This window comes from Triturus cristatus, chromosome 1_2 (assembly GCF_964204655.1).
Source record: "Triturus cristatus chromosome 1_2, aTriCri1.1, whole genome shotgun sequence".
NCBI classification, from domain to species: domain Eukaryota; kingdom Metazoa; phylum Chordata; class Amphibia; order Caudata; family Salamandridae; genus Triturus; species Triturus cristatus.
This window is the reverse complement of record NC_140580.1, coordinates 1,154,577,352-1,154,602,936: the sequence shown is the minus strand read 5'-3', so window position 1 is coordinate 1,154,602,936 and position 25,585 is coordinate 1,154,577,352. Positions and strand designations below refer to the sequence as shown.

At 48.9% G+C, this 25,585-nt stretch overlaps 1 protein-coding gene across 1 annotated transcript in view; it reads right to left on the bottom strand.

Annotated features, from left to right (window-relative positions):
• Positions 1-73: 73 nt before the first annotated feature.
• The window catches only part of FAM78A (family with sequence similarity 78 member A), a 231,937-nt gene continuing 206,425 nt past the window's right edge, over positions 74-25,585 (bottom strand). Inside the window, exon 2 of the mRNA XM_085613952.1 lies at positions 74-7,589. Coding sequence (XP_085470078.1) covers positions 7,061-7,589 — 529 coding nt within the window. The 3' untranslated portion in view covers positions 74-7,060. The remainder of the gene's footprint in view (positions 7,590-25,585) is intronic.

The following is a 25,585-nucleotide window of genomic DNA, read 5'->3' as shown; positions in this document are numbered from 1 at the left end:
CACAGTTTCCTGTTTAAAAAATCAAGTTGGAACTCTCAAATCAGCTGCAAAGGAAAGTTTCCTGTTCAAAGAATCAAGTTGGAACTCTCAAATCAGCTGGGAAAGGAAATGGGGGAAATCGTGTACCATGGCATGGCTAGTAGGACCTGCAAAGAGACGGAGAGGAGCACAAGCGGCGGAGAGATGAGGAGCAGCAAGAGCAGAAAGAGATAGAGGAGTGGGACCAGAGGAGAGATGGAGAGAAACGAGACCAGCGGAGAGACGGATAAGAGTGAGAGGCGATAAACCAGACGACTACTGGTACAAGAAACCTTTGGAAAGTTCATAGAGATGAGAAGGAGGTGCCAGGTTCTAACCCTCTGTCACAGTTCAGCAGAGGAATTGTGGTAGTGGGAAAGAAATCAAGTTTTTATTTAACTGAGTTAGGCACATGTGTCACTAGAATAATTACTGAGCACCTGTTAATAATGGCACCAGAAAGTGATAACTTAAAGTGGGGAAAACCGTATTGAGTTGTGAATCCCCTTTTGAGTTTGACGGTAATGGGTAGTGGAAAAGTAGAGGGTAAGCTGTGGAAACCCTTACTACAGGTCAAACTATTGTCACAGATGTAAGGTAATGGGAAAAGTAAGGAAGCCTATTACCCAAATACTATTGATCTCACTCTGTTTTTTTTCTACAAGGGTAACTCAATCAGAGAAGTTCCAGAGTGTGGAATAACCCGCCACTACACTATGAGGCTCCTCCTCCTCACTTCTTCAACTCCACGAGCAGCTGAAGCCCTTACTTTTCGAGTAGTCCACTAGGCCCTAGGTCCGCCCAGACTCACACCTGCTCACTGCCAGGATATCCTCCTGGGTGTTAGTGCACTCTAAAAATCTGCAGACCATAGCAGAGGTAGATCAGGAAAGTATCTGTACATAATCTATTAATACCAATAAACTGTATATGTTTCCATATCCTTAGCTTGGCAATAACTTCCTACACAATTGTATTTCCTTTTAAAAGTTTATTGCTTAGCTATTTCTTTTGTCTTTTCTCCTTGTAACATTGGGGGTCGGGCACCTTTTCAGTTTGACTTTTGTTACACCCAAATAAAAAGCAGGTGTAAGATAGATGGACATTCTGAAAATAATAATTTCTCAGTTAGAAGTGATCTGAGATATTGCACATGCCCCTGCTGGGGTAATTAAGCACTAGGTTATCCTCCCAGGTGATAGTGCACTCTACAAATCTGCATAACGTTACTTATGAGCATAGGCAGAAGTGTTCACAGTGAAAGGATCTATGGTCCATCTTTGGGAGAGGGTGGAAGCATAAATTGCACTACTGAGTTCAAAGAGGGTAACACAGTCATTTGTCAGACTTAAGCTTATCGGTTTCATGTGAAAACGAAGGGTCTCATTTGGAGTTTAGCCAGCTACGTTTGCCGTATCAAGAGATCGCCACCAAAATAGTGGAGATCTGTGTGCCTTTAAATGTGCTGCCGCCAGCGCAGCTCCTTTGAAGGCACTAAATGTTTGCTGAGCGGCCATATTATTTCATGCAACTAACTGCTCACCAAGAAGTGGGAGTTTGTTTTTGTAAGACAAAATACTAATCACCCTAACAGTCTCTGAGTTGTCTCCATGAGTGTGGGATTCATTTTTAGGTCTCGCCTACGCAGCGCGCATGCGCTGCATAGGAGAGAGACCTAATGCCATCGGCACAGCTTTGGGGGCAAAAACGTGCACGCGTTGAATTGCTTGCAATGGCAACGCGTGCACGTCTGGCGATTTCCTTGTGGAAGCGAGCGGCGCCATATGGTCGCACGCTCCCGCAAGGGAATCTCGCAGGCCCCCTCCCCTGCACGAATATAGCAAAAGTAAACAAGCATTGGCATAGCCAATAGGTCTCGCTTTTGGGACCTTATAAGTATGTTTACTTTTGCTATAATCGCGGCACGTAAAGCGCGGGTGCCGCGATTATAGCAATAGTAAATATACTTATAAGGTTCCAAAAGCGAGACCTATTGGCTATGCCAATGCTTGTTCTTTTTTCTCTGCTTGGTGTGGCCAGGTATTCCCTAGCTGGTATAAACCAAAAGATTTACACAGACCATCCACTCTAAATTGGGCAGACAGCCTGATATACATACACCAATGGCTCTTAGGGCCGCTGGTGTAAGGTTTCTGCTGGCAGAGCCAGCAGGGGTACTGCTGGCAGAAACATGACGTGCTTCCTGAGTCTATACAGAGTAGGTGGACCATAGGTTTGGCAGACAAGGTACTATGCCATGTTTGTAGCACAAAACCTTGTCAGCTAAACTCTAAATGAGGCCCAAAGATTGAAAAGACAAGAAACTTGCAACAAACAAGTTCATTACTTTTAAGAACACTCTTCCTGGTGGGTACTCTGTTTAGTCACAGATTTCCAACTTTAAGGATATTCCCAGGCAGCAGACGGAAGCTGGAGAATTTTACAGCAACGCACAGCACTTTGAAAACATTGCAGGTGATAGTGATCCAAAACCTAGCATTGAACCTTATTATACTGTTCAGAAGTCCAGAGGGAGGGCAGTGAGGAATCTGCACTGAAATAATGAAACTACTAGAAGCAGCATTACCAAAATTTAAGTTGTTCTTTTGTTGGATACTTCTAACCACTGATTCCTCTCTTTAAGAATAGATACTAAATCAATACTTGCAAAACGTGGAGAGTCTGTGGTACGGACTCAGAATGGACAGTTTTGCATGACTGAGCAGGCAAAATGGCCCACGGATGGACCTGGATGTCAAGACAGTAGTGTTTTGTGAACATGTGTATCAACCCCCACTTCGTAAACTGGCTCCCCCTTGCCAATGCCATCGTAGCAACCTCATCCCTGATCGCATGAGCCCGCAGACCTTCAGGGGGTTGCTTCTTGGCCTGCACATAGCAGATATTGATGCAGAGGACTATCCATCGTGACAAGGTGTTTTCAGAGTCATCTTCCCTTTCTTCGCTTCACAGAATCCTACCAAGAACTGATATTCTGCACAATGGACACTTGTGCAGTAATATAAAAGCTCTTTAGGGTGGAGCCAATGAGTGTCTCCTCCTTCCAAGGGTGTGGCGGAGTGAAAAAACATTGGTAGAGTGATAGACAGAAATTCAATATGGATTCAACAGAACGTTAGGTAAGTAGGTAGCCTGGGGCCTCAGCACTAACCTCTCCTGGAAGGTGGGGAAGGGCTGTTGCACTGAAAAGACTTGCAGTTAACTCATGTGACTTACTAACGTAATTAATGAGGTAGATTATCCTGAATCAAGAGTTGTAAGTAAGAGCTGGGCACTGGTTTGAAGGGCATGCACAAGTGGTACATTAAAACCAAATTCCGCTTCCTTTGTGGCATGACATTGACAACCAGCTTGGGCGGAAATATGCCAGTCAAACTCTTTATGAAACACAGTTCAAACAGGGACTTAAACAGTGACAGTTAATCAGGCAAACAAATAAAGGTTAAAAGAGCTGACAAATAACCTTTCAACAAATCCCCTACATGTCCTTCCAGGGCTAACGAAGGAACAGAAGAACATTTTAAATCTGTGCTTGTAAAGGGTCAGTGTTTTAGGCCCCAGCACCCAGCGTAGATAAGACTTTGTGGAGGGACGAATAGCCACAAGGATGACACAACCATCTCCGTAGAAAAGTCCAGCTGATTCAAGTCCCCCCACTGAATCACCATACTTCGAGGTGTAGGTTGTGGAGACCCTGCCGTTTTACTGAGACAAGAGGTCCTTCTTCATTCCATTCCAACCATAATTAGTCTACAAGATAATGCCTTGGAGGAATTTCAGCATGCAATAATTTTGACATTGTGCCTTCTCAATGGTGGTGAACAGATCTAGCCAGGACGAACCAGACTGGATTAGGACGCCCTGAGCCAACTCGGGATGGAGATGGCATTTGTAGTCAGCAGGTGACATCTTCTCAATTTGTCCGCTCTGGCCTCTAAGAACCCCGAAAGGTGATTGGCTAGCTGAAAGACTTACTGTTAGTTCTCCCACCTCCAAACGCATAGAGCCTTCCAGCAAAGCATCCAGGAGCCCACTTTACCTTGCTTGTCACAATACCACATGGCAGACATGTTGTCCGTCATATGAGAATTAGTACATGTATCTAGCCCACTGGAATTCTGGAGGCCTACATAGTAGGCAACATCAATATAATGAGGAGGAAGTAAGTGGCCTCCCTCCCCATGCTCATCAGTATCCTGAGGGACATTGGGTGTGTCCTGCACTGAATTAGAATCAGGTGCAAAGAGAGCCTTAATTTTCTAATACTAGAGGCGTTGTTGCATTGTTCCAGAGATCTCAGATTAGAGTCAGATTGCAAAGGGGTTTATTGTGCCTTTGTGATCTTATATAGAGACATAGGTTTGGAGTGAACTGACATTGGCTAGGGGTCACAGATCGGCAACAGGACTTGATCTTGAGCCAGCAAAGTTGGGGTTGCATGGAAAGAACCAGTGCAACCCTGTAGCGGGTCAGGAAGCGGTAGACTGCAATGGTGCAAGACCAGGCAATGAAAGTCTACTGGCAACCCCTGAAGCTCTGTGGACCCTAAGGAGCACCAGGCGGCGCTGGAATCACATAGAAGATTTGCAGCATGGCCTCTATGAAGGGTACTATTGTTGTGATGTTGAATTTTGGACCTTCTGAGACAAAATGCAGGACCAGGTCAAATTTGAGTGACAATAGAGGAGTGCGATTTCTTTCTTGACGCCCTTGCGCCTTCTCCTTAGACTTCAAATGGCAGGATGGGGTCAGGTCCTGCTTGGCCTTTTTGTGCTTATGTCTAAACTTCAACTTTGACTTACTGGAAGACTTCAACTGAGTAGTCGACTTTTTGCAGGATTGGCCTCAGGACCGGGACCACGACTGGGTCAGTGACTTGCAGGCGGGCCAGGATACGTGCTTTGACCGCCAACTCTTTTTATGTTCTGCGGCATACAGCCTAGCATCCCGCTACTGAATCACTTTTAGTTGCATAGTAGCACACTTGTGACGCAACATGAGAGTCATGGCTTGAGCCTAAGTATCACAAACATATTTCATGCAGTTCTGTTGTTGACATGCTTCCCGGGGTTTTGGCACAGCTTGAATCCTGCTCTTTTTTGATGAGGACATTGTTCCCTGGCAGATTGTCGTATAAATTTGATCCCAGCCAAACAGCACAGAAAGAAAGGAACTGACATCAGCACACATGAGTTGCACTTATGTGGCTCTGCTCCGCCACTTCTGCAATGGTAGCAGTCACAGTGGAGCAACATTGTGCCAGCTATTGGGGCGCAGGAGCTTTGCTGTCATATTCTCCGGATCCAGTATGGTACCTAAGGATATTCTTCAGGTGATGAATTTGCAGTAAGAAGTATCCATCAGAAATATTACTCATGCATAAAAATATCTTCCATACATTTGAACCTATTTTAAATACCTAAATCCAGCCAAACACATTTAAAACCTACTATAGAACTGGGTTATTTTCCGCTTATATATTTAATCTTAGCATATCTGAAGACAAGTGTTTAACAGCTAGTTTATGTGCATAGCGAATTTTTTAAGGTGGACCATTTTGTGTGTTGGATATTTTGTCAGTCAATATTTTTGTGTTGTTACTGCATACATTTTAGAATCAATGTTGTCCAAATCTGCCTGCACCTGTCACCTAAGCAAAATAAATGTCTCGGGTGTTCATGAAGAAGCATTGGTGTGCCCAGCTGGGGAGAGAACTTGCATAATATAGAAATACTGAACCAAGCCAGTTGAGTGAAAAGTGGCTGCCATCAGCCCAGGTCACGGGGACTTGGATACAGGCCTATCTATGCCTCTTGACTTCCATGCCCAGTCCTTGCTGTAAAACTGAACGGAAAGAAAACATCCGCGCCCCCCAAGAACCGCTATGGACAGTGTTGCTCTTTTCTGCCTATTCTCCTTCTTTAGGGGCACTTCGTGATATAGGTGGTCTTAGCACTAAAGTAGCCCAACCGCATGAAAATATCTGCCCCTATTACAGTCCAAATGCCCTTTCTAGAGAACGACTGTCGAGCACGTAATCATGCTCCTCTGTTTCAGAGTATGAGAGAGGACGTCCCTGGTTGTATGTCCTCTCAGATGGAAGAGGCTTCCCTTCCACAGCCCCTAAACAGCATGCCCCTCCCACCTTCCATGGCACGGCTATGTTGCTGGAAAAGGGATAGTCCAGCTCGTCATGCTGGAGCTCCCAGAGGCCTGTGAGGGTTGTGATCTGTCCCCTGTGTGCTGTCTGCTGGTGACATCTAGTACTTCTAAGAGTAACCCTGAATGTGGAGTGTACTGTGGTACTGAATCACTACCTTCTAAGCACTAAGTGGGCGGGAGTAACTTACTTGACGAGGAGAGTCTGCACTGAAAATACTGCTTGAGAAGACAGTGCAGTTGGGGATTCAAGGTCTGGCAAACTCGAGGACACACTGGGATTAGGGACAGGGGATGTGGAAACGGATACAGTCTTGTGGACACACAGAGTTCTACAAAGCATCAGCCTCCACCCCAAGAAAACAAAACAAGCACAGTCACCCTCCTCCCAAAAGAGAGGCCTGGCACAACAATTTGGGCTTGGCCTGTTACTAACATCCCATTTATCGTCTATGAGCAGAATTTTAAGGCAGGAATTTGGCAATGTGCATTACAAGGTCACTGTAAGGCCTCAGCAGCGCGATCCGCAAACAAGAAGCAGTTTCTTAAACTTGAAGGAGGGAGAAACACACGTCTCAGCTTCCATTTCAAATCAAGAAAGGGAAGGGGTGGACGCATACGTTTTGCTACCTTTATATGCAGGAAATAAATTCAGGGTGATGACCGACTGCCGCAGAAGACAAGGGCCGTTTCTTCTGCCCGAGTCTGTAAGAGGGTGTTGCAGGGGCACAGCCCGCCCTGTGGTACCAGGTAGAGTTGGTTGCATTAAAAGTGCATCTCAGCTTCCTTCTTGGTTTCTATTTCCCTCTAGGAGGTTCAGGTGTCATCCACCCCTGCACTAGGCGTGGTGCGCAGCAGGCGTTCACCGTCGCTTTGGAGGGATGACCACTATAGGCCTTTTGTCCTTTGGCCGCCACATGAGCACCTGAGCGTCATTGGCGTTGGGCTTTACCAGGGCACTGCGTGGAATTGGCTCGTTCTGGCTGAGGATCTGTGGCTGCTCCTGAGCAAATGGTTCTAGCAGCTTGGCACGCTGCCCCAGAGGCCGGCTGGGGTCTACGTCAATGTCCAACGTCATTCGCCATTTGATGGTCTGAAGGATCACCATCTCCTGGGTGCCAGGATTGATGGCCACCAGCCAAGTGGTGAAACTCTGGTCTCTGTGAATGTGGGTAAGCCTGGCCACGTTTCCCTCGCTGACTGGCACTGCCCACGTGATGCTGGGGTAGAAGTTGTCATTCATACTGACTGTAAATTTGGTATCCTTTTTGGTGGGGCCATCAATCGTGTAGGTCTCTGTGGTGTTTCCATACCAGGGATAGTTAACACCGTCAGAGTCGCTGATGGCGCTGATTTTGCCCCCTTGCAATTCAGGCAGTTCCCAACTTGACCTGCGAAAGAAAAGGACCAAGATTAATCATTTAACAACATTCCTTGAGTGAGTAAGCTGTTAATGCTTCTGTACTCTTCTCTACTGTCTCTGAGTGACAGACTGGGGGACCATCATCTCACACAAGCTGTTTGGCATGTTTGTGACACTTGCATACAGCAATGCACATATGACAGACACAGGCTGGCGGGCCCTCAGACACGTACACACATCGTCACATGTATGATGTACACAAGCTGATTGGCAGGACCTGTGACACTTTCACACGGCGCCCCACATGCTGAGTCACAGGCCCTGCGATCCTTGCACATAGCGTGGCGAGTGACAGGCTGAAAGGCCCTGAAACACTTGCACAGTGTTCTGACTGTACAGGATGATATGCCCTGAAAAACGTGCAAACAGCATCCCAGGTGTGACTTAGGCTGACAGGCCCTGTCACACTGGTACCTGCTACGTGATACATGCACACAGCATCCCACATGTGACATAGGCTGGCAGACCCTGTCACACTGGTACCTACTACGTGATACATGCACACAGCATCCCACATGACTTAGCCTGGCAGGCCCTGTTACACTGGTACCTACTACATGATTTATGCACACAGCGCTCCACATGTGAGTAAGCCTGGCAGGCCCTGTTACACTGGTACCTACTACATGATATATGCACACAACTCCACATGTGACTTAGGCTGGCAGGCTCTGTCACATTGGTACCTACTATGTGATACATGAACACAGCGCGTCACATGTAACTGCGACACTTGACCCTGGTGTCTCACATAGGTTGGCAGGCCCCATTACACTGGTACCTACAATGTGATACATGCACACAGCATCCCACATGTGACTTAGGATGGCAGGCCCTGTTACATTGGTACCTACTACGTGATACATGCGCACAGCATCCCAAGTGTGACGTAGGCTGGCAGGCTCTGTCCCACTGCTACCTACTACGTGATACATGCACATAGCGCACCTCGTGTGACTTAGGGTGGCAGGCCCTGTCACACCAGTACCTACAACGTGATACATGCACACAGCATCCCACATGTGACATAGGCTGGCAGGCCCTGTTACACTGGTACCTACTACGTGATACATGCACACAGCACCCCACGTGTGACTTAGGCTGGCAGGCCCTATCACACTGGTACCTACTACGTGATATATGCACACAGCGTCCCACGTGTGACTAAAGCTGGAAGGCCCTGTCACACCGGAACCTACTACGTGATACATGCACACACCGCTCCACGTGTGACTTAGGCTGGCAGGTCCTGTCACACCAGTACCTACTACGTGATACATTCACACAGCATCCCACATGTGACTTAGGCTGGCAGGCCCTGTCACACTGGTACCTACTACGTGATACATTCACACAGCGCCCCACGTGTGACTTAGGATGGTAGGCCTTGTCACACTGGTACCTACTACGTGATACATGCACACAGCGCCCCACGGGTGACTTAGGATGGCAGGTCCTGTCACACCAGTACCTACTACGTGATACATGCACACAGCATCCCACATGTGACTTAGGCTGGCAGGCCCTGTCACACTGGTACCTACTACGTGATACATACACACAGCGCCCCACGTGTGACTTAGGATGGTAGGCCTTGTCACACTGCTACCTACTACGTGATACATGTACACAGCGCCACACATGCAACTGCGATACTTGACCCCGGCGTCTCACATGTGACTTACATAGGTTGGCAAACCCTGTTTGACTGGTACCTACTACATGATATATGCACACAGCGCCCACATGTGACTTAGGCTGGCAGGCTCTGTCACACTGCTACCTACTACGTGATACATGTACACAGTGCCCCACATGTGACTTAGGCTGGCAGGCCGTGTCACATTGGTACCTAATAAGTGATACATGCACACAGCATCCCACGTGTGATGTAGGCTGGCAGACTCTTTCACACTGGTACCTACTACGTCATGGGTACTCAAAACTTTCTCTCGGGGGCCAAATTTACAGTGTGGTTTGTGGCCGAGGGCCGCACCGGTTGGGGCGGGGTCAGAGGGGGAGAGGCTAGGCTAAAGCAAAAAAAATTGTGACCATGAAGTTGAACACAGGTCCCTGCAGCAGACGCCTTCCTCCACTGAGCCACCAGACCCGGCATACACACATCTCTCTCTCTCTCTCTCCCTCTCCCACTCTCTCCCTCTCCCACTCCCTCCCTCTCCCTCCCTCCCCCTCTCTCCCCCTCTCCCTCCATCTCTCCCCTCCCTCTCCCTCTCTCCCTCTCTCACTCCCTCCCCCTCCCTCCCCCTCCCTCTCCCTCCCTCCCTCTTTTCCCGTGTCTCTCTCCCCCTGTCTCTCTCCCCCTGTCTCTCTCTCCCTGTCTCTCTCTCCCTGTCTCTGTCGCCCTCCCTCAGTCGCCCTCCCTCCGTCACCCTCCTCCCTCTGTCTCCCTCCTCCCTCTGTCTCCCTCCTCCCTCTCTGTCTCCCTCTCTGTCTCCCCCTCTGTCGTCCTCCCTCTGTCTCCCTCTCTGTCTCCCTCTGCCTCCCTGTCTCCCTCCCTCTGTCTCCCTCCCTCTGTCTCCCTCCCTGTCTCTCTCCCTCCCTCTGTCTCCCTCTGTCTCCCTCCCTCTCCTTCGTCTCTCTCCCTCCCTCCCTGTCTCCGTCTCCCTCCCTGTCTCGATCTCCCTCCCTCCGTCTCCCTCCCTCTGTCTCCTTCCCTCTCCCTCGGTCTCTCTCCCTCTGTCTCCCTCTGTCTCCCTCCCTCTGTCTCCCTCCCTCTCCCTCTGTTTCCCTCTCCCTCCCTCTCCCTCCGTCTCCATCTCCCTCCCTCCCTCCGTCTCCCTCCCTCCGTCTCTCTCCCTCAGTCTCCCTCCCTCCTTCTCCCTCCCTGTCTCCGTCTCCCTCCCTGTCTCCATCTCCCTCCCTCCATCTCCCTCCCTCTGTCTCTCTCCCTTCCTCTGTCTCCCTCCCTCCCCCTCCCTCTGTCTCTCTCCCTCTGTCTCTCTCCCTCTATCTCTCTCCCTGTCTCCCTCCCTCTCCCTCTGTCTCGCTCCCTCCGTCTCCATTTCCCTCCATCTCCCTCTGTCTACCTCCCTCCATCTCCCTCCCTCCCTTCCTGTCTCCCTCCCTCCCTGTCTTCCTCCGTCTCCCTCCCTCTGTCTCCCTCCCTCCGTCTCCCTCCCTCCGTCTCCCTCCCTCTGTCTCCCTACCTCTGGCTCCCCCCCTCCGTCTCTCTCCCTGTCTCTCTCCCTGTCTCTCTCCCTGTCGCTCTCCCTCCCTCCCTCTATCTCCATCCCTGTCTCCCTCTCCCTGTCACCCTCCGTCTCCCTCCCTGTCTCCCTCCCTCCCTCTGTCTCCCTCCTCCCTCCCTCCCTCTGTCTCTCTCTGTCTCCCTCCCTCTATCTCTCCCTGTCTCTCTCCCTCCCTCTGTCTCTCTCCCTCTGTCTTCCACTCCCTCTGTCTCCCTCCCTCCCTCTGTCACACTCCATCTCCCTCCCTCCATCTCCCTCCGTCTCCCTCCCTCTGTCTCCTCTCTGCCTCCCTCTGTCTCCCTCCCTCTGCCTCCCTCCCTCTCCCTCTGTCTCCCTTCCTCGGTCTCCCCCAGACTGCACCTCTCTGTCTCCCTCTCTCTGTCACCCTCTGTCTCCCTCCCTCTCCCTTTGTCTCCCTCACCCTCCCTCCGTCACCCTCTGTCATCTCACCCCGTGTGTGTATCAGCCCTCAGCCCGGGCTGAGACAGCTTCCCAGCGCGCACACACAGCCGCACTGAGACAGCTTCCCAGCACGCACACACAGCCGCACCCGAGTACTTCACAGGTCTTTAAATGACCATTTACATGTTAATAAAGCTTTGTTGTATTTCACCTCTTAGGCCCCTGTATCTCCACTTTGACAATCACTGGAATCCCCCGGCCCCCACAGAGCAGAGTCTCAGAGTCCGGGCTGCTGCAACCGGCAGTGTTTGCTAACACAATGTAATTCTTTTTTTTTAAACACAGGTAGGATGTCTGCAAGGTCCGCGGGCCGCCAAGGAAGCCTTCCGGGCCGCTGGCGGCCCGCGGGCCGTACTATGAGTAACCGTGTACTACGTGATACATGCACACAGCACCCCACATGTGACTGTTGAGGGTGCGGCCGAGCTGTTTGCCACGGCCGGTTTCAGTTGATTTTGTTACAGCAGCCAATATTGCAGCCATGCTGCAAAAACGGCCCTGTAACAAAATCGGTCCCCAGGGACCCAAAACCGGCCCCCAACACTGTCGGCCCACTGGGGAAATGCCCGGTGGCCGCTACGGCCAGTCCGGCCCTGAATATCACTGATGTGCACACTATTGCTGGAAGGTCAGAAAAGATTGTATTGGTGCCCTGCTTCTCACCTGCTTGCTAACAATACAATGAGGAAGTACTCACTCATAGGCATGCATCTAGGCTACTATTTTGCCCTTTCTTCAGCCTCAGATTGAGCATGTGACCAAAAGTGCATTGTTCATCATGAGAATCCTACACAGGACTTTTTCTTACATAGATTCTTTGACAGGGACCTGACCTCACACATTCTGGTCTTCTGATGCCTTGACTATGTCAATTGGTTTTATACTAGGCTCCCTAGAAAACAAATTAGCAAATTACAATGGATCCAGAATACCACAGCTAGATAAGTACTATACCTGAACAGAGGCAACATCTCCCCTGAAGGCCCTGTACTGCCCCCATCTCTAGAAGAATCTAATCCAAAGCTTTCCGCATCACCCAGCAGGACACCCAACTTATGATTTTGTACAATCTATATACTGTGAAAAGGACTAACTACAAGTCCGAAACAGATCTTCTCTTGACCAACCCCACATTTATAACAAGCATTGGCATAGCCAATAGGTCTCGCCTTTGGGACCTTATAAGTGTTTAGCCATGCAACAGTTGATGTTGTTGCATCAAGGTTATTGTGCTGCATAACTAAATATTGGCTATGGCAATGCTTGTTATTATAGCAGTGCTACCACAGGCTGAAGATCGGTAGTAGGACAACTGGTGCTGGGGATGTTTCTTTAAGAGGCAGTGTGCACAGCATGTTTTGAACATTTTGTTGCAGTGCCTTATTTGAGTGATCACCCAACAACAGTGATCACAGGCCTTGGAAGGAAGCTATGCGGATAATGAAAATGATGGATTAATTTGTGCACGTGAGACTTAAGGATGCCTTTATTTAACTTGTTGACCGAGGACACGAAACTTGGTTTGCTCGGTGCCACCTGGCTGGGCAAAATCTACAACACTTAGGACGTACCCTGGCACAAATCCTGCATGTGCGCAGATCATAGGCTAAAATCATCCTTCACTGCTCGAGCTGGTGTGTTCTAGTGCTCTTTAGGTTACGTCACAGAATTCTAGAACGAAGGGGAAGAGGAAGCTGCGTTTGCCAAGGGTCGAATGCTGGAAATTGGTTTCTCATTAAACGAGTGAATTCCACTTAACCCTATACAGCCCTCTTTTATAAAACAACAAAACACAACATCATTTAAATAAGGTTCCTTGGTGGGTGGGTCCACCCCGGGCAGTGTGTCGGGCTGTGTGGGTGATCGTTTCACTAGTTAGATTGTACAGCTGGCTTGGGTATAGTTTGGAGGTATTCACTCGGAGCGAAACACAGCGCTTCACTGGAAGAGAAACATGGCGCTTCACTGGGACGGGAACATGGCAGGCGCACAACAAGATGACAGAAAAGCAATGCACTGAAGCAGGAAGAGGACAAACAGGAGTACATGACAACGACTGGGACTGGCGACACGAAGCAATACATCGAGAATAAGGGCAGGACAGCAAGAGGTCTCAAAAATACATGAAAACCCCCGGGACGTCGAGGACGGCACACAGACCTCGGGAAGGGTCGCGGGACCCGACAGGCTCGGAAGGAGAAGGAGTACACCTCAGGGACTCGGAGGGGGAGGGCGAGGTGTCGGACACTGAACAGCGCTCCTTACACCCACTGGAATCAGAGATCCGGCAGTTGGAACAGGACGTATCAGACAAACATTGCAGCACAGTACCGACAACGCAAGACTCACATTCGTGACCCTGGAAGACGTGGAGGGTTAGATTGTCGGCCGGGACACGGACATGACACGCAAGTGGCCAGCACCCTTTTAGTTGTTGTTTCTTTTTCCTTTATTGTTCCCTTTCGTTAACTCTTTTTGTGTTTTCAGGTACGGTTTATTTGTTAGCAATAACAGTTCTGTAGAGGGAGGGAGTGGGGGGGGTGACAGACCGACTTCTACTAACAGCTTGGACCGTGATGGGGACGAGTCTGGAAGGGGAGAGAGGTGGGGTGGGGGGCGGGAGAGGGCACAGGGGAGTTTCAACAAGTTGGGGACGCAGGGGAGGGGGTTGGACAAGGGATAGCACAAAGAGGCACAATCTGAGGAATGGGAGTCCACACTGTCACACGCAGCCGCTAGGGTCGCCTAGTGACCTCCAGAAGACCTACACAGTATGGCAGATACACTAACAAACGCAGACGGTCTACGCAGGGGGATATCCATCATGACCTGGAATGTAAATGGTCTGGGCTCCAAAATAAAGAGGGGATTAGTGAATTCCTACATAAAGAGGACCGCCCCGGACCTCATCCTCCTGCAAGAAACCCACCTTAGGGCGGGTAACTGTACATTCATAGCGAGGGGGAGATACAAAGTCTTGAATCATGCGGGCTACACGTCAGGCGCCAGGGGAGCCGCAATACTAGCTAACAAAACACACCCCTTCACCGTAGCGCGTACGTGGAGTGATACACAGGGTACATATGTGGGAGTACAGGGAGTGTGGAACAGACAACGCATGACAATCATCTCAGTATATGCCCCTCCGAAACTCCAAACGCGCACACTCAGGGAGGTAGCGTCCATTTTACTGGAAACGGCGGATACGATGCAAATAGTGGGGGGGGACTTCAATGACGTCATGTCGGAAGAATTGGACCGCTCGGGGGCAACACACCGAGGGGGGACACAAACAGCCCTTGCGAAATACGTGGCGGACATGGGACTCACTGACGTATGGCGGTGGCGACACCCGACGCAAGAGACATTCTCCTTTTACTCAGGGGCCCACAAAACCTTCTCCAGGCTGGACTATATTTTTGTGGCAAGACAGTATCTGTCGGAAGGGGATGAGATCTCGTACAAGGCGAGGGGAATTTCAGACCACTCCCCCCTCTATGCGCTCCTAGGGAAGAACACCGAAAGGCGTGAGACGGAATGGCGATTGGCGGCCTGGGATATTCAATCCCCTGAAATAGTGCGGGGTCTGAGGGCAGACATAAAAGTCTATGTAGCGGAGAACAAGGGCTCAGTGGAATCTAACATGGTCTTCTGGGAAGCCATGAAACCTGTGGTGCGCGATAGACTCAGAGGGAGACTACGGGATGAGCGCAGCAAACAGCACAGGGAGACAGCAGCGTTAGAAAGCAAAATCCTGACCCTAGAAAGACACTACCTTGTAAACCGAGGGGAAGGAATACTGCGGCAACTGCAAGACAAACAGAAGGAGTATAGGGAGCTGGTCTCCAATGAGGCAAAGACGCAAGCCCTAGCCACGTTACACCGCCTGTATGATGTTGGCGACAAGTCAGGCAAGCTCTTGGCCTGGCTTAGCAGGAAAGAACAAGCCGCGAGGTGGGTGGAGAGAATCAGGGAAGACGGGGGAGGCCTGGAAACTACCGACGGGGGCATAGCAGCAGCCTTCGCGCGGCACTACGAGAACTTCTATAGGGGCCGGGACCTCGGGTCAGTGGAAGAGGCCTTACTTTATATGGAAAATCTGGATATCCCAGTGCTGGATGAGGAACTCAGCGCCCCTTTGGAGGCGAGGATCACGTGGGAGGAGATCACCGCAGCCATCAATAAATTAAAAACGGGGAAGACACCGGGGCCAAACGGGTTCCCGGCGGAATTCTTTAAAAAGACGGCTGACCTATTGACGCCCCACCTGTTGGCGCTATATGTAGAAGCATACGGACTAGGGAGACTCCCACGAGATCTAGCATTGGCAACCATAGTGCCGATATACAAACAGGGAAAGCCGAGGGAGGATTGTGCCTCGTACCGCCCCATCTCCCTCCTAAATATGGAAGTCAAAGTACTGGCAACAATTCTAGCGGCGCGCCTACGGACGGTGGTCCCAGAACTTATACACACAGACCAATCCGGATTCTTGCCGGATAGGGCGACAAAACTCAACCTCCGACGGACCCACAACTGGCTCCAAGAAATACAAGGTAGAACGGAGCCACACTGGTTCCTGTCCTTGGACGCGGAAAAAGCATTCGATGCGGTACATTGGCCCTTTCTCATGGCAGTGTTGCGTCGGTTCGGCTTTGGCCCCCATTTTCAGAAATGGATAGGGCTGCTATACGCGGCGCCGAAGGCGAGGGTACGAGTGAATGGGTGCCTATCACGCGAATTCCGGGTGGAGCGGGGCACCAGACAAGGATGCCCGCTGTCACCTCTCCTTTTCACTCTCACCATAGAAATACTGGCGGCCAAAATTCGGCAGAACCCAGAGATCCATGGCTTCAGGAGTACCGAGTCGGGAGATACTCAGGAAAAGATTTCGTTATATGCAGACGATGTACTGTTGTATATCACGAACCCCGAGATATCCGTAGGGCAGCTGTTCAGAGAGTTGGAAGACTTTGGGGGAATGGCAGGCCACACCATCAACTGGCATAAATCAGTCTTGTATACGCCACGGGGAGCAATACAGGGAGTAACGCTACCGGAACATCTACTCACCACCGCTGAGGGGTTCCAGTACCTTGGGGTATATATCACCTTGGACAAAAGGCTCTCGTTCCAGAGAAATGTGGAACGAATACTGAAGGAGGCAGTGGAGGATATGACGAGATGGAGACAGTTGCCACTCACCCTACTGGGGAGGGCGGCGATGTATAAGATGATTACCCTACCCAAATTTCTCTACGCACTTCAAAATGAGTACTATCCGCTCCCGACTAATACTATCACTAGAATACACGCTGACCTGCGGTCATTCATATGGCTGGGCAAACAACCACGCATTGCGCTCCAGACCCTCCAGCGACATCAATACAGTGGAGGGATTTCATTACCGAACCTGGAGGCATACTATTGGGCGGAACACCTGACCCCCATTAATGACTGGCTGCACGCACCAGCAGACCACCCAACCTATGCTTTAGAAAGGTATAAATTATCCACACACAACATCCTTCACTATTTGTATGGGGGAAAGGCGGAGAGAACGCTCTTGCCAGCGACTTTGATTACGATTAGAGCATGGTCCCGAGCTACTAGATCCACGGGATGGGAAGGGAAGCCAACGCGTCAGACTCCACTGTGGCATTGTAAATGGTTGAAGGAACTACATAAACTGAGAGGCTTCCAAAGGTGGGATGACATAGGGATCTCCACCATTGGGGACGTGATTAGTAAAGGTGAGCTGAAGACGTTCGCGATGCTGCAGGTAGAGTTCGGATTACACCACACACAACGATACAAGCACCTGCAGCTAGTGCACGCCTGGAAGGCACAGCAGATATCACTACAGGGCATACCGGAATACTCACCTTTGGAAGGGAGACTCCTACAGGAGCAGATGGTACACCAGGCAGTCTCGCTTACATATAAAACCCTCACAAACAACATGTTGGGAAATCTGGCGAAACTCAGAGATACATGGGAGGCGGACGTAGGGCAGCTAGAGGACTTAGACTGGGAGCTGGTATTGATGCACCCCCGAGAAGTCGCCATTAAATCACGGCTGAGGCTGATCCAATTAAATATACTACACAGGACATACTTCGACCGGAGGCGTCTCCACAAGATGGGTAGGATAGCAGACGCCACGTGTCTTCGATGCAATACGGAACAGGGAGATTTCTACCACACTCTATGGTCCTGTGAGGAAATTCAAACGTATTGGTCTCACATCTTCACAGAATTGGGGGAGGTGTTAGGAATGGAGCTAACACTAGACCCGAAACTGGCGTTGCTGGGAATGGTGACCGAAGTAGACCTGCCGCGCCCACATATAATTTTCCTGGGGTTGGCGCTGGTGGTAGCGAAAAGGGACATTGCGAAATATTGGGGGGTGGCTGAGAGGCCGGAGATAGAGGAATGGAGGAGAGGGCTGGACCTCTATATGGCAGCAGAACGAGTGACATACAAAGCGAGAGGCTGTCCCAAAAAATTCCGAAAGATATGGAGCAAATGGAGGCAATACCATGGCCTAGAGGTGGGACACATAGGAGGACACACATAGAGGGGTAGATGGAGGGGACGGACGGGAGTGACCACCGGATAACGATGAGGGCCAGTACAAGACAGCGACAGTGATTCATTTGGAGATGCCGTAAATGCGAGATGCTATATTAGGTTGTGGGAGGGGGGACAAGTACTAAAGCATTATACAAGTATGACACCGGTGGACTGGTGCAACATAGTTGGATGGACTTGGGGGCTGTCGGTCCACCCTGGAGGGGGACGTGCTATTAGTTCTGTGGGGGGGGGTGGGGGGCGGGGGGGGGGGGGTGTTGTGGGAGAAAAACAATACAAAAAGCAGGATCATGGGGTGCCATGTGAAATGCGTAACATTAGACACATTTGCACTCTATTGGAAATACCTCGGTGTCGCGGCCCGGCAGCAGGGTTGTGTGCATAACGGCTATGATCTCATAACAAGATGTAAGTTTGACATGAGGGTTGGGAAGCGCCACATCTGTAATTTTCTCATGCCTGCACAAAAATAAAGTTTAAAAAAAAAAAAAAAATACATGAAAACCAATTCAGGGAATTTTGAGCAGGACAGACAATGGATAGGACTACAAGAACAACAGTTCTCTGAGATAAAGACAGGACAAACATGGGACAGAAAGACAAATAAAGCAACGTATTGGGATAAGAGCAGACCAGGAGTACAAGTAAAGAAATGTATTGCTATAAGAGCAGGTCAAAGACGAGACAAGGTGACGAGGAAAATAATGTGGGGGGGAGGGGTGGGGGAGACTTACTCCAGACTGCAAGACAAACAAAGCAAAACACGTGGAGAGGGATACGACAAATGCACGGCTACAAGAAAAGCAATGGCGTATGAGTTGGACATCCTAGGAAAATAACAGGCACGGGAAAGAACAGTGCGCCCACGAGCCACGACTGGACGCAAAGCAACGAAACTGAGCACGTGGATAAAGAATTAGGCATCGCATGGCGCAAACCAACCACAGGACAAGGCTACGAAAGAAGCAAAACACCGAAAGAAAACACCTGAGCATGGATGTACTGAATGTGTTATAAGCAGTTTAACACAGGCATGAATTCATGCTGTAGCATAGTATACATGTGGCTCAAGTGAGGATAAAAATTGTTTCAGTGCCTACCAAGATAGTCGTGTCTCGTTTCCTCGATACCTCGCTGGATGTGAACTCGGCGTGTGACGAAGCTTAATGAAGCGTCAGGTGGGAGCGGTTACCAGAGAACTCCCACGTCTTAAAGGAACTGAGTAAAAGTGTCAAAGTGATTCTACGGGCATGAATAAAGTTCATTGCAAAACAAGTGGGAGGGGTGGGGGGAATGCACGCGCGCACACACAGGAGACAACTCTTGCAGCTGGGCAGGCTTGAGCCTTGAGGCGTGAAGAAGTAAACAAGTGGGAGGGGTGGGGGGAGTGCACACGCGCTAAGCAGCAGCTGTTTGCTCTTTATGTCGGAGAGCGAGCTAGACAGCCCGGTATCATAAGAAGCCCGAGCAACCTGTGCACCGTGACGTGCAGAAGTGAATAACTTATGATGATTTGGTGTGCACGCTTTAAGGGTGCCCGCAAGCGATGCGCTTGAGCGATGCACTTAATGAGGGAGAGATAGGAAAGCGAGATGGCGGCTGTGCGCGTAACCGCAAGCTCTAGGCCACAAGAAAAAGCATGTGGTCGGACTTTTTAAAGTCCACTTACTAAATGTCTCGCCAGAGCAGCACATACGCTGGCTCAGGCAAGACTTAAAAACTATTAGGCGGGCTATCATTCTCTTTGTATGTTTTCCTCTAAGGAACACATTCGCTAAGATTCCGATTCGATCACTTTATTTCGCCATTACAGAAAGTGGCATTAAAAGTTTACAATATACAGTCATAAAAATGTCCGTAATATAAAAGATATAATATTATATACAATGTTGTGTCAGCATCCCTTTTCCTAAGAAAATAAGAGTAATCAGCAACCTCCTTGAATTTAGAAAAGACCTGGCTGTTTCCTGAAACATAAGCAAGTGGATCCAACATCTGTAAAATACGATCCCATCTTGCACTCTTTCACAACATTCCTTAGACAACACTGGACTGCAGCATGTCTTCTACAACGTGATTGGTGCACAATTAGAATTCTCACACACAACACTAGGACAACTTCCATGGGCAACTCTGCTAACAACTCTCATAGAATCATACAGAATGGAGTAGACACTTGTCCACATGGAAAACAATTTAGAATCTGCTAGAGTAATAAAGCGCTTTATAAATACAATACAACCAGCACTTTGACCTACTATGATCTTGCATCACTTCTCGATTAGCCTTACTTAACTTCGCCAACTTTTCTCCCCAGTAATGTGTCACCATTCCACATGGATACAGGGGCATCGTCTTAGACTTTTCATAATCCAATTTGTTATGCCTTGTTAAAACCAATAAAGCAAACAATTTCCATTTTTATTTGCTTTTTTGGAATATTAGCTGCAACAGAAATAGGATATGTACTACCACTCATTTTTTAAAGTAGGTTTGGAGAAAACCCGTTACAGTCCCCCTACTTACAACTATTCCATTCTGCATTGTGTTTTTAGTTGTTTGCAATAACCTCCCTTCAATCAATAGTCCATTTTTAGATTCACTTACCTTTTTTACCTTTCAATACTAGGATATACAACCTGATATTGTGCCAAATACATTAACAGAGCTTCCTAATGTATTGCAGTATCATTTTATAGATCATATGATCTTCACAGGCGGGAACTGTTAAAAGCTGGCCTTCAAGGTGATGTTTGTAGAGCCTTCTTTGTGCGAAGATAAGGCCACTTACTTCCAGACGCCGTAATGGACGCCATATTGGAACATGAAGTCCAAACTGCTCCAGAACATAACCCAGCAAGGAGAAAAACGGGAGACCAGAAAAAATCTTGCTAATGACCAGGCCAAGCAACAGAGATGAGCAGAGAAAATAACTGTAAACTGAGATAGGAAGAATACAAGGAGTCCAGTGAGTGAGCAATTATACAGAAACAATTGCAACATAATTGGAGTTCAAACTGGAGCTCCTTTTACAGTGAAAACACAGGAAGTCACTCATCTAGAAAAATGGGTACAAGCATCTAGGGTTGGGAAAAAGAAAACAACAATAAAGATCCTAAAACATTAAATAAAGCTTAAAACTTTTAATATAAATGAGGTTGCTCAATTTATGTATAAAAAAAATGCCCCAATTACATTTTTACAGGTTCATTTCCTTTATGCCCAGAATGGCAGGATCCAGCATTCGGGAAACCTGATGCACACAACAGAAATAAAAGACAGTGCTGGGCGAGGATGTTGTCTTGGCCTCGCAGCGGAAAAGAGAGCCCTGCAGAGTCCAGGCAGCCCAGTAACTCGCCGCGGTATACCCCACATAAAGGAAGAAGGTAAGGAGAACCTCCTTATGGGAACAGAAGGTTAATAATCTCAACATAGCGGAGTTCTGCTACCGGGAAGAAATTTTAAGTATGACATCATAATCTGCGTAGTTTGGGGAATTTCGTATTATGCTTGTGACACAAAGGAAACAAAATATTGTACTTGGAGAGGACACCATCATGTCCTCACTGAGGATAAGGGAGCCCTGCAGAGTCCAACCAGCCCACTGCAGCATAGCCCACGTGCAGGAAGGTAAGGAGAAACTCCTTACACTTTGCCTCCTCTTAAGAGCTCTAAATTTTGAGTGTTTTTAAACAGATTGTCTGACCAATCAGGGAGCATGAACCTGATCTGCAGGTTCCCGGGATCGACCCTATGTATCATTATAACCTTTCCAGTCAACCACGTATTGTAATTTCAAATATTAAGAGTTACAAATCTCTTGAACTTTATATTTGTGTTGACAGTCAACAAGCACGGTGTTAGGAAGGGTTTGTAAGGTATTTTAGGAGATAATAATAATCCTGCTTTTCCTTAAATTTTAGATTTGTTTGGGGCTTAGATCTCACAAGTCTTAATGAATTTTGAAACATCCTGTTGAAGGGACGGGCACTAAATCATTCTTTTAACTAGATCTTCAGTCCAGAAATTAGCATATCATGACACAGTTATGATATATATTTTTAGGATTGTCGAGTGGGAATGAAAAGTCTCCCTTGAAGACAACTCAATCCTTTGATACCTTTTCTATGAAAATGAAGATGTAGTAGTCTCAATATTTGTAGATCAATGCAACTTCTCTTCAAACGAATAGATTTGCGAAAAGTCGAAGTCATAGTAGTGGCAAAGGCTCTGGGATTGATACTTTTTCCCACTGTTTTGAGGTTATTTGATTCTGGATGACATCCAGACAACGGATTAACAACTAGATTTTCTGATCGAGGAATGTAAGTGAGAAGAAAATCAAACTGTTGAAAGAAATATGCCCAGCGAGATTGTCTACTATTTCAACACTCAGCTTATTGATGCACTTGGAGATTTCTATGATAAGTACGTGTGAGAAGTTGGCCTGATGTATGATGTCACTAGTTCTAGTGTACACCTTATATCAGTCCAAACAACCCTTATGGTGATTGGTTGTAAAGTCAACCTTATAGACCAGCTATCCTAGTGGTAGCATGGACAAGAGCAGTCTTAGGCTAAACTCTGAATGGCATGTGAAGCCAGCTGTGATACCATATATAATCCCTTGAATACCAAATGAAAGGACACCACAACAGATATATATATATAAAATAAAGTGTATTTATTCTAGACAAACCCTCAGCACTCTTTATGAGATTAGAGGTAAGTACAACACAGTCTTATTTATGCATACATTAAGTCACACAGGTAAGTAATACAGTTAGGCCCTAGGGGCCACGCAAACCATATACTAAAGAAGTGGTATAAGGACCACTGTCACGGAAATAGGATAGGCCTAGGGAATCGCTGGGGCTACACTACACTAGCAACAGTTAGGAAGTGGGAGGCCCACGGGATTCAGGTGCAGAGTGGAAACACTCACGCGTAATGCGTAAAAGTCGATAGAATTACTAGCAGTTAGAAATTAACAGTTTAAGGACACTTCTGAAGCAGCTAGAGAGTCGAGACTCGGAAACTAGACCCTAGGATAGTCACTACCCTTGTGAGCACCGAAGTACCCAAGTTACCTAGCCCACGGGCTGCGGGTGCATAGGTGTGAACTTGCGTCGGGTTTCGTCGTGGACTTCTTTGGATGCCTGAAGGAAAGTTGCTGACAGGCAGTCAGTGAAGAGTGTCCGGTGGATCCCAAGGCTGGGATCAAGAAGAGAGGAGACCTGCAAGCAGAAGGGACAGAGTCAAGGTCACTAGCCAGTGACCACGTGGAACCAGGAAGGAACCAGGCGATGTTGTGAAGATTGCAGGTGAAGGTGAAGCTTGTCGCTGCAGCCACGGGGACCAGGGACGTCGAGGACGACCAGGACCAGGAGGCGAGCTGTCCCACGAAGGCTCTTGCTGTCGGCGGTGTCGAAGTTGAACTAGGACTCACCAAGCCTTGGCAAGCGGAACCCACGAAGAACGGAGGACTTGCTTCTGGTGCAGACCAGGAAGGTCTGGGGTGCTTCTCTTTTGCAAGGAAGCGGGAGCCAGTCTGGAGGAGCCAAACCAGCAGTGAAGATTTCAGGATGCGTCGTTACAGAGGCCACTAGCCAACGGGCAAGCAACCGGACAGGCGCGGCAAGCAGGAAATTGCAGAAGGGCCCCACGCAGGACTCTTGGAGTGTGGGGGGCTGATCTTCGGTGCAGATGGTGCTTGGGGTTGGGGCTTCTCAATCCCCGGTGCACAACTTCGAGGGTGCCTCAGAAGCTGCGCTGGAAGATACTAGCCACTTTTCCCAGGTAGCCGGTCCCACGTCTCTCGTCGCCTCCACGGATCTCAGCTCGGCTGTGGATGTGGATCAGGGTCGGAGAAGTCTGGAAGTCAAGGCTCTGGTCGGGCTCTGCAGTCGGTCCCTCGTAGAACTTCAGCAAAGCAAAGGGTAGTCTCTTGATGGTGCCTGTTTGCACAGGGTAGCCACTCCTTGGCCACAAGGGAGATTCTTCAGTCTTCTTCTTTCGTCGAATGTCGAAGGTCCAGAGTTTCTGTTCAAGTTGCAGGTTCAGGATAATCTAGTCTCCTGGGGCCCAGCTACCACTCTTATACTAATCTGGGGGCTGGGTTACCTGCTAGGTCACGCCTTATGGGTGGGACCTGGGAGGGGGGTGGTTACACCCCCTTCCCTTTGTCCAGTTTCGCGCCAGGACTGGGGCTGGTGTGCCCCAGCACCGGTTTGAACTGGACTATGCATGGGACACCTTGTGTGCCCCAGGCATGTCTCATTCCTTTCAGCCCTCCCTGCCCCAATACACTAAAGTCTGTCTGGGGAGGTGTTAGCAGGAAACCTATTGTCCAAGCCTCCCTTGCCGGGATCACTCCCAGCAGCAGGAGGTCAGACTTGTGTCTGTGGCAGCAGCATCCATTTTGTGATGCTGAGGCTTTGGTTAGAGTTAAACAGCAAAGTAGGATTTTAACATGTCTCTCCCTCTAGAAGGGGGGAATAATATCCTCATCCCCAGAAATGGTATGGGGGTATTATTCCAAAGTGTTAGACACCTTACACAACATGTTTTGATAAAGCCAAACCATAGTTACCATAACCGTTTAAGATTATAAGGCACTTTAAGAGTATATGGTAGGTTATATCATAGAACAGCTATAAGGACATGGTTCTGAAAGCTGCAGACAGGCTCAGCTCATGCTAGAGCACCATCTCACATGTTACCAAGCACTCTGCCTCCAGGATTGTTAAGGTCTGCCATAGGAGTGACTGATAGGTACACATGTGTCTATATATAAGGGTAGATATAGGCATACTATATCTAAGCAAGGGGTGATTACACGACCTTGCCCCAGTTGAGTGATCAGCCAGTTGTGTCTGATTGGAAGGCCAGACCAGGGGTGGTATAATACATGCTGCAGCCCCTGGGAGGCCTAGGGTACACCTATGCCCTGGGTACCTAGGGTACACTGTACAGGGTCCAATAAGGTGATCCTTACCAATTGGGAATGTACCTAGGGTACATGGAGTCCATTTTAAAGAGAGAGCAGACAGCCTGGGACCCTGAATGGCAGGATCTCAGGCCAACTAAGTCGTAAAACCAGCTAGACACTAGGCAAAAAGTTGGGGGTAACCATAGTCAGATATCCACCTTTCTACACAACCCCCCCCAAACGAAAGGAGATAAGGCTGGCCTTGACAAGGTAAGCCTCTATTGCCTAAGTGGCCATATAAGGAAGAACCAGCACTGGCATGGTTACCCCCTGTCTCATGGTCCACTAAGCAATCCCTCATCCTAAAGGTATCATAGGGTCTCCACCATAAGGAATCTCTGCCTTTGGTGTGTCTTTGCAAAGTAAAAGGCTGGTGTTGAGATGGAGTACTGAAGTGAGTGTCCTCAAAGTGAGGCCTCAGCTTCCTCCAATCATCCTCCACCATGGATGCCTTTCTTTCTTTCACTGAGTTGCACTGTGCTCTCAGGGTCAGCCTCTGGCTACCTAAAGCTGGAGGCTGGGTCCCTTTTGTGGGCTTACTGGAGGGACAGGTCAGGTTTGGGGCCCTAAGGTCCCATGTTTGCCTGTGCCCAACAGAATCCCTCTGGGGGAGGTCCCTAACTACCTGTAAAGGGGATCCCTCAGGAATGTTTTTACCCATCACCTGGCTAGGGCTACTAGCCAGGCAATCCTCATTCTTTTGATGGG